At 29.4% G+C, this 10,246-nt stretch overlaps 1 protein-coding gene across 1 annotated transcript; it reads right to left on the bottom strand.

The window, feature by feature from the left end:
- Nucleotides 1–368: 368 nt before the first annotated feature.
- On the bottom strand, nucleotides 369–2,358 carry LOC107879693 (CBL-interacting serine/threonine-protein kinase 25-like). The gene has a single exon (XM_016726655.2). The coding sequence runs from the start codon at nucleotides 2,079–2,081 to the stop codon at nucleotides 711–713; it is 1,371 nt and encodes a 456-aa protein (XP_016582141.2). The 5' UTR covers nucleotides 2,082–2,358; the 3' UTR covers nucleotides 369–710.
- Between the last annotated feature and the right edge of the window lie 7,888 nt (nucleotides 2,359–10,246).

A 10,246-nucleotide genomic window follows, 5' to 3' on the forward strand; every position in this document is an offset into this window, starting at 1 on the left:
TCTTTTCCAAGTCAAACTCAAATATGAAGATTATTATTTCCATGATCTTCAAAATTTCAAAATATCTTCTCTTTTTTCCTTATACTAATACATATACAACAAGATTTACTGTCATTGTTTTACTAAAATTAGTTGAATTAAAAAAGAAATAATTATTCCATCTAATTAAATTTCCAGAAATTACTCTTATTTAAATTAGTAGATTCTTTTTCCAAATCAAACTCAAATATGAAGATTATTATTTCCATGATCTTCAAAATTTTAAAATATCATTCTCTTATATCTCTAACGATTTTTTCTTGTTAGTTTTTTCATTTTCTTATATTTTTTTTCTTTCTACTTTATTTTCTATGATCTGCTTCTCTTTTTTCCTTTTTGAACGGGATACCAACAGGATTAATTGTGCTTGATGTGATTAGAGGAAATCATATTAATTACAACATGCAAATGATATTCAAAATCAATTTCAAGAATGACTTACTCGTAGTACAAATCTCAAGTGGTCAAGTATAACACACATTTATGTACAAATCGGTATGATAAAGTAACATGAGTATCTCCGGTCATCGATCTAGCATCGGTACAAATTAGTATTGATAAAGTAACACGAATATCCCCGGTCCTCAAGCTATTTCCATCAGTCAGCCGGCGAATGGGAGCCAGACACAAACAGAAAAGAAGAGAGAGAGAAGATGCACATGAACCAAATCCTATTGCTCCAACACCTGCTTGTTATCAGCATCAGCATTTTCAGTACCAGTCCCTTGCCATGTCCAAACAATGTCCTTCAAGGCAGGCCTAACTTCCTCTTCACAAAACTTGTTATACTCCAAGGTGTCGCCAGAGGACTTAGAGAGCTCAACCACGGTGACTTCAGGCGCCACCTTAAACACCTCAGCAGTGACCAATAACTGTCCTTTCCGTCCTTCCTCGGGGCATTGCAACTTCAACTTGAATGGCTTCACTCTATAAACCTTATACCTCATAACTTTAGCCATTTTCTCCAATTTCCGGATGACATCCCGGGCAGTGCTCCTTGAAGTGAACATGGAGGACGCCTTACCTTTGATCTCAAACAAGCTAGACAAGTCGAAACCAGAGGACATCGATGAAATCAACTCGAATGCATTGAAAAATGCAGGGGATGAAGGGGATTTCCTAATGACCCCTCCTTGCTTGTTGCTCATTCCTTCTTCATCATGATCATTTTCTTCTTCTTTTTCTAACTTTTGAAAATATTGGATCGAAAACGCCCGTGGCAATGCGAGATCCTTCCTAAACCATGGGATCCTCATGATACCTTGAATGGTGATCCTCCTTTCCGGATCAGCCATTAAAAGTTTAGATACCAAACGCCGCGAATCCATGGAAAACCACGGAGGGAACTCGAAATAAGACTTGAAAATCTTCTTGTACATGTTATTCAAATTCTCATCTTGGAATGGAAGGTAGCCAGCTAGAAGCACATACAAGATTACCCCACATGACCAAATGTCAGCTTTTGCACCATCATAACCTTTCCTCCTTAAAACCTCAGGAGCAACATATGCTGGTGTCCCACACTGTGTATGAAGCAAACCATCATTTCTACTCAACTGCTCATCAGGCAAAGCTGATAACCCGAAATCAGATATCTTCAAGTCCTCATTCTCATCAAGGAGGAGGTTTTCAGGCTTCAAATCCCGGTGATAAACCCCTCGGCTGTGACAGAAATCAACAGCACTTACCAATTGTTGGAAGTACTTTCTTGCTGTATCTTCCTTAAATTTGCCTTTTGCCACTAAATTTTTAAAAAGCTCGCCCCCTTTAACATACTCCATAATGAAGAAGATTTTGGACTTTGTAGCCATCACTTCTTTGAGTTCCACAATATTTGGATGGCGAACGCGACGCATCACTGAGATTTCTCGAGTGATTTGCTCCATCATTCCTTCTTTCTGGACTTGATCTTTTTTAATGACTTTGATGGCTACACTTTCCCCCGTTTCAAGTTCCTTCCCATAATACACTTTTGCAAAAGTCCCTTTGCCTAATAGCTTCCCTACTTCATACTTCTCAAAAAGCAATTGTCTCTCCTCCATATTACTATATTAGATCTTTCAAAAAGATACTTTTTTTTTTTTGGGGGGGGGGGGGGGGAGCGAGGGAGGGATTTCAAAGATGCTAGTAATCAAGAAAATGGGCACATTTAAAAAGTTGTTTTCAAGTGGAATGTTGAGAGAGACTATAAGCAAATTAAGAAGTAGAGGGGAACGAAGATTTTCAAGAAGCAGCTAATATATAATAGAGGATGTTACAATTTCAAAAATGTCTATTGCCCTTTTAATATCACATAAAAAGAAGTTTCTTGAATAATTCAATAAGTAGTAGAAATTTGAGTAAGGCAAAAGACAGCTTGCTGTCCTTAGCATGACATTTTCTATCCTAATTTGAGTGCCTCAAAGTGGCTTCAAGTTGAATTTTCAAAGTCTCAAGTTGTTTGATGCTACCTTCACCGAAATAACGACAATAGTGATAATTAAGTAAATTGTATTTAAAATTAGAGGATAGTAGCAATTATTATTACTTATTCTAGTTTTTGAGATAAAACCAACATTAAATAGGAAATGATGCGAGGTGCTGTAGTGGAGGGCCACGAATTCATGTGATGAAATAAGATTTTTTGTTTAATAATCATCTTGGTATTCGGTATCAACGAGATTGATTATTCCAAATTCGTGTTATGTGAGGTTCATTCAAGGAGAATCACTTTAGAATTTGAGAGATGTGGTTAAGAATGAAGTAATCTTATTCGTATTGTTAGTTCCTTTGCAGTGATTAAGAAAGGAGTTTAACAGGCATGAGAATGAATAAAATGGCCTTCTTTTTAAGAATTTATTTCTTCACAATATTTGGTTCAGATTTGGTGGATGAACCTCATTATTTCTTCCATTGCCAACTATTTTTTTATTGTTTAATCTCCTTTTGTTTTATCCAGCAATGATTTGAGTTTCGCGTATCTGTCCTGTATGATCTGTTGGGAAAGAAATATATAATATAATTTTAGTTATTCGTTTATTCAAAAGTCGATTGTTGCATGAGACTTTTCTCACTCTTTTTTTTTAGTCATGTTTGAAAAATGGGTAAGTACTAGATTTAATTGAATTTGAGTGATTGATTGAATTGGATGATATCCATAGCAGTATAAGACATGCTCTGAGAAATAGGCAATTAAATTAGAAAAAATTACATAAATATACATCCTACCTTTCTATTATTATATAAAATTTCATCTACCAAAACTAATTACAAATATCTTATTTTTTACACTTTCTTTCTCCAACCTCCATATACATATCACACCTCCACAATTTATGCCTAAAATCAAATAACCATAATTAAGGAATTACAAGGTTTGAATTTACAAACCTTATCTTATCAAATTGTTGAAGATCATCATCTTCTTCAATTTATTTTTGAGGTTAGTTTAATTTCTTCATTCTTCCAACTTTACTAAATCAAAAGTCTACGAGTTACTTGTTGCATGTGCGTAATTCTCAAAACTTAAATGTAATAATGAAGTCTGGTCCGAGTTTTAGAGAAAGAGGATCGAAACACCGAAATGATCCCGCCAAGATGAAAAAGTCGAGGAAAGTTGCTCGTACAAGCTCTAAAAAGCCCGTTGCTATATCTTCAAGTAAGATAAAAAGTGAAGAATCATCATGACTGCATCTTCCAAAGGTATGGTGATTTGTTGATGAATCTGTATTTTTTGTCGATTTACGTATTCGTATACATTGTTATATAAGAGCGTTTTTTATTATTTCAACCTTATACATAAATTAGTTATGTATAGTGTTAGAGACGCCTTCTTATACATTAAATTTGTTATGTATATGGTTAGATTACTTAGTAAATCCATATTGTTATTTTGAACTATGATACATATCGAGTTATGTATATATTTGTAGTTATATCATTTATTGGACGTTTTATTTCAACCCATATACATAAATCTGTTATGTATATGTATTGAAACAAGACATTGTTGGGCTGTTTAATTTCAGGTCATATACATTACAGAGTTGTGTTATGCATCAAAAAGTGTTATACATAGCACAATTATATATATATATGACTATGTTAGACAAGACAAGTTGAGTGTATTTCAGCCCATATACATAGCAGTGTTTAGTATATGAAAGAACATTAGGCATGTATATGATGTTATCTTTAAATTTTCAAGTTTTGTTTCATATTGTTATGTATATGTGATGCCTGAGGAGTGTATTTTGCAAACCTATATATATATAAGGGTTGAGGTTCACTATTGCCATGTTCTCAAATCTTATAGAAATCCATTTTTTTTGTTTCAATTTTTCCATACTTACGTAGTAAAATTTCCTTTATATGTAGACTAGATAGTAGAATTTTTCGTTAATTTACGTAGTAAAATTTTCTTTATACGAGTTATTTTTTGGTTTAAAATTTTCTATGTCCCTTTATTTTATAAGGGTCTTTTTTCTTTGGTTCTAAAATTTTCTAGGTGATTTATGTGGTACATTTCCTTTCAGGAGTGTATTTTTTGAAAAATTTACATAATTATTGGATTTATTAATCACACATTAATAAGGTATAATATTGAATAATGATTAGACTTGATTTATTTTCTTAAATATCATTTTGAATAATTATTAGACTTGATTTATTTCATTGAATGTCGTTTTAAATAATTATTACACTTGATTTACTTTCTTAAATATCGTTAAGGAAGTTAGTTATGATATACAAGATACTTATGTATATTAATGTTCAGTTATGTATATAAATAATTAAAATTTAAGATAGAAAAAGTTTATTTAAAAAATCGAGAGAGAAGATAGTTAGAAGAAACCTAATGGGGTTTATGAACATTGCCCAAATTAAATAGGCCCAATCCACTGTTCGATTGTGTCCACTCGTATCTTTGAAGGCTATTTGATTGCATATTGGGCTGATAAGCTCAGTCATCCAGCTGGCCTATCAAGCTCGTGGCAATAATAAGGTAAAAAACTTCTTTCACATATTCGCTTCAGGAATGCGAAATTTAAATTTAGACTTGAATAAAACTAAATTTCACACGGTATGTGAGGTTGCATATGAACGAAGTTCATACATTTTTGCTTGAATCCGTCCAATTCTCTCGCACGTCTTGGTTCTACTCATTATTACCATCACACATTCCTAAAGGATATACAACTGACACGAGCAAGAATTATCACACAAACACCACAAAGACTTTATCTACGCAAATCACTAGAAAATTGAGATCTTACAGAGCTACATGAAATAAAACTCATATTTACATAATATAGACAACCTTCAAAATTCTATCAATATTCTTCTTTGTGCAATAACTTTGGGAGTTCTTAAATTTGAAAATTCAGAAACTAAAAATTGTTTTTCGTTGTTCTTTTTTATTATTCATCAATAAAAATTGAAAGATTTGCAGTAGAAATCTTTGGAAATTATCAAGACGCACCTTTGTTGCATTTGAGATTAATTTAATTTTTAGAGTTCTTATTTATAATTTAGAAATGATTAAAGGTTTGAAATGTGTTTTTCATGGAGTTATGGAGCTTAAATCGTTAATTTCAGTTGAGGTTAATGATTTTGGGTGACTTTCAAACAAGTCCGCATTGCTGAAGCTTCAAAGCTGGAATTCAAATTTGCAAAACTGAAATCATTTTCAATGGGGTGTCACTATAGATGCTTGGAAACATCTTGACAAGCTTATACAGATGATTAGATGTAGATTTGTGAGGTTTTGGGTTAAATTTCAAGATTGAAAAAGAAATTTATCGTCTAATATCACTTACTTATTGGTTATACTTTATATCATATATTTGTCATATCTATAATCTATAATTTATAATCTATATCTATAATCTATATCTATAATATATATATCTATAATATATATAATAATAATAATATATTAAAAGTGTGAAGACTCTTAGAAAAGTCATTTGAACTTTTTATCCTTCATTAAAAGTCACTATTTTAGACAAAATTATCTTTTCTTCTTTTTTTCTTAAATTATAATATTAAATATTAACTATAATAATATACGAAATTAAATGGAGAAGGTTTTCTATAAATTCCTACATTAATGGTCATATTAGGAGTTTTATGTGCGTGTGACTTTTTCCCAAAAATAAAAGGGTTGGTTGATTTTTCTCCCTAAAAAGATTTTATTTTAATTAAGGTTTTGTTTTGAATGGCTACGTAATAGACTTTTCCAAAAGAAAAGGTATGTCTTTTTGTTTGTTTCTGTTAAAAAATTTTTCGGGTCTTTGGCTACTTCTTATTTAATCTAATATATGAGAATTTAAAAAGAGAGCTTAACTATCAAGTATTGTCCTTTTATATTTGTAAATAGTATATGTTATGAGATTTTTTTTTGGTACATTGGATTTATTAATCATAAATTAATAAGATTTCATTATTGAGTAATTTTGTGATTCATAAGTTTCGATTTTTTTCTATTACATTGATTTATTGATCATAAATAAAAAATCGTCGTTTTATATTTGTAAGTAGCTTATGTTGTTGAATCTCTAACATAATTTTTTAATCTGATTTTCAGGTTTCAATTTCCTTTTCTATTACGTTGATTTTATTGATTAAGAATAACAAAAGTTTTTTTTATGTTTGTTAGTAACTTTTGTTGTTGAATCTTCCACATAGCTTTGTGATTTCTATCGGTTTAAGATTTTCTTTTCTATTGCATTGGATACATTGATCATGAATAACAAGCTTTCATTATCTGGTTTCTTTTTCTATTACCTTGATTTTATTGATCAAGAATACTGTTTTGTTTTCTGATGGTCTCAGCTTTTATGGTGAACCGATGAAGAAATGATGTGCAGAATCTATTTTGGCTTTTTTTTCTTTTGATATTAAAAAATGCATGTATTGTTTAGATAAACTTTCATGTCTTTAATTTGTATCATTCTGTTTCTCATCCGAATTCCACCTATAATCTTCATTTTTAATGTTTAATTCTCTGTGAATGTAACGAATTAATCAACTTGAATTTATGAATATAGCTTCAAAAGAAAGTTCTCTTACGATTTATTAATATAAATGATTATAATATTAATTCACACTGCTAGAGTTTGCCTATGCAATTGAGATTCACTTATAACCCACTGTTATTAGCATTCATGTTTGAAGCTAGAAGCTCAACAAATAAAAAAGCAATCCAATAACAACTTGAGTAATTAGCGACAAATAAGTAAGATTATATATACTAATGCAATAAGCTTTGACTGAAAAAATTGTAGGTGAGGGAAATCGATCTCAGATCTCCTGTGTATTACTTTTCTGGTAACAAGTATATTCACATATTTAATTACTGCAGAAATAATATGAAGTCTCACGTTTATTATGTATTGAAGGATGAAGAAAGAGCTAGAAATTAAGAATATTTGTGACATCTCCTAAGTTTCAATTTAGGTATTGTTTTTCATGCGTTCGTGAAAATTTTGATGATAAATTGATAATATTTCACTTTAAAGATTTAGATAGCAAGCATATCTTTAACTTATTGGCAGATTAAAAAAAAATGGAGAATAATATATGTATAAAATTGATTTTATTTTTCTTATATATAGTAATGTTATTTGGCGTGAGATACACGTGCAAAGCACGTATGCTAAACTAGTATATATATATATATATATACTAAATATCGAAGGCCCGTGTTAGGACGAGCCTAATATATGTTATTTTTTAGTCTCAGTTTATGTGATACAAATAAAATTTTGATACTTAATTATATTTTAAATATTTTTTTTTAGATATTTTAAGTTGTTAGCTATTGTAATTCATAATAATTTTTTGACATTGTAATTTACTATTTTAAGTTGTTAGCCATTATAATTTATAATACTCTCCTAGTCCAAAGTTTTGTAGCATTGATAGTCTATTATATTTTAAAAATAATTTAAGTTTTTAATTATTGAAATTTATAATACTTTTTCTTCTATTTTAATTTAAGTGACACTGATATAATTTCGAGAGTCAATCAAATATCACGATTGAAGTCGCGAAGCAGACATGTCTTAAATGACTCGTAATAACTTATTATAAGTGATACAATAAAATTACTATAAGAAATAGTTGTGAATTTTTTTTAAGCGGGCCTCATATAAGATGTCAAATTAATTTAAAACATCAATAGTTAATTTATCATTTTTTTGTTAATTTTATTTTTTATAAAATATTATTTTTTTAATATTTAGATGAATCATAATAATTAATTAGGAATGAAATAGTAAAATTACGGTTGAAACAGCTGAAGCAGACATGTCATAAATGTCCATTTTACTTTTTTTAATTAAATATTATTAAATTTTTAATACGTAAATGACATATAATAATCAATTAGGAAATAACTTATTAGAAGTGACATAACAAAATTAATATAAAAATAGTTGTGAAAAAAATTTAGACAGGCCTTATATAAGATGTCAAGTTAATTTAAAAAATTAATAGTTTGTTTGTCATTTTTTTTGTTTATTTTATCTTTTTTATTAAATATTATTATTTTTTTAAATACATAAATGACTTATAGTAATTAATTAGGGATAAAATAATAAAATTACGATTGAAGCAACTGAAGCAGACATGTCATAAATATCCATTTTATATTTTTTGTTAAATATTATTAATTTTTTAATACTTAAATGACATATAATAATTAATTAGGAGTGATATAGTAAAATCACGGAGGAAGCAGACATGACGACCGTTAGTTTGGACGTGTTAACTTCTAGGCATTGAATAAAAAGTTCAAGGGTATAACAGACTTTAAACCATTTTCCAGAGTAATCTTAGTTAAATATGTATTATGTGTTTGTGCTTTATTTGTTGGACTGTAGCAAAAATTTTAAAGAAAGTTCACACTTTTTCAATAAATTACTACTCATGCCATTTCAATAAATTACCACTCATGTCATGGATGCTATTGAATATGATGAGGCCCATAAATGATTATCTATTCTCATTTCTTTCATATATTATTCATTTGAATACGTGAAAGGTAAATAATGTTTTCACAGTATTTTTCATTTTAATGTGAGGGTAAATATTTACTACTATTTATATTCAATTTTTTACTCTTTTTTTTTTAAAAAAAAAATTTCGTAGGTTCCTTTTTGATAGTCAAATAATATGAATTGTGACCAACATTTTAAGATATGTCTTTTATCGTATTGAAATGAGAAAAAAAGCAACTTAAAGGACCTTTCACCTCTAATTAATTATTATGACCATCTAAGCATTATGCCACTTAAATTGACATCTGTGATTTATTACCTCACTTATAAAGAATGATAAGCAGGTAGCATATCGACATGTTTGGTTGTGTTGTTTGCTTAGTTATTTCCTTTTATATTTGTTTATTTTACTTCTCTTTTTAATCTGCTATATATTTGAGAATTGCATAAAAGTAAGATAAATCATAATAATTAGCAATTAATACCACACAAATTAGATAGAGGGTGTACTATATATTATTTTAAAATTACGTAAAAAATATTATAAATCATATAATTAACCTAAAAATGTTAGCCCAAATCTATCAGCCCTGTCCTAATCTAATTGGGCTTTCGACCTATCTTCACCTGTCCTAATCTAAATATTGGACCTTGACCCATAACCTATCCTAAACTATCTTTTTGGACCTTCTGGCCCATAATCAACTTCACCTGTATTAATTTACAACTTTGGCTTCGAGGCCCAAATGAATAAATAAATAACTAGATGCATATTGATAAATAAAACAATAAAAAGAAATGAGACTTTTCATGTCTTTTAGCTACTAAACAAAACTTTAACCCCATCTCCTCCCATCAGCGACAACTTATTTTTCCAACAATCAAGCTAATTTGATAGGCTCGAGAGAATGACTCGAAAAGAAAATGGACCACATTGTCCCATCATCGAAATGCACATGAGAAGAGTCCATTTGGACTCAACATTTTACATGAAACAAAGAAGAAAAGGGGAAGATTAGAATCCATCCAACAAATATTCATTTAACAGCTAATTTTATAGACTAAGCACACACATTCATCAAAATGAATCACTTGAGTTAAATAAAAGCTTAAAAAATTAACGTTCCTAATCATCCAAAAGGAAAACATAAAGACTAAAATCTCAAAGACATAAGAAATAAGGACTATAATTTCTAAAGATCAAGCATGGTTGCTTCAAACTT

This window comes from Capsicum annuum, chromosome 8, assembly GCF_002878395.1.
Source record: "Capsicum annuum cultivar UCD-10X-F1 chromosome 8, UCD10Xv1.1, whole genome shotgun sequence".
Classification (NCBI taxonomy): domain Eukaryota; kingdom Viridiplantae; phylum Streptophyta; class Magnoliopsida; order Solanales; family Solanaceae; genus Capsicum; species Capsicum annuum.

What these genes read in the sequence shown, in the direction of transcription:
- LOC107879693 (XM_016726655.2), bottom strand. Translation starts at nt 2,081, where the DNA reads ATGGAGGAGAGACAATTGCTTTTTGAGAAGTATGAAGTAGGGAAGCTA.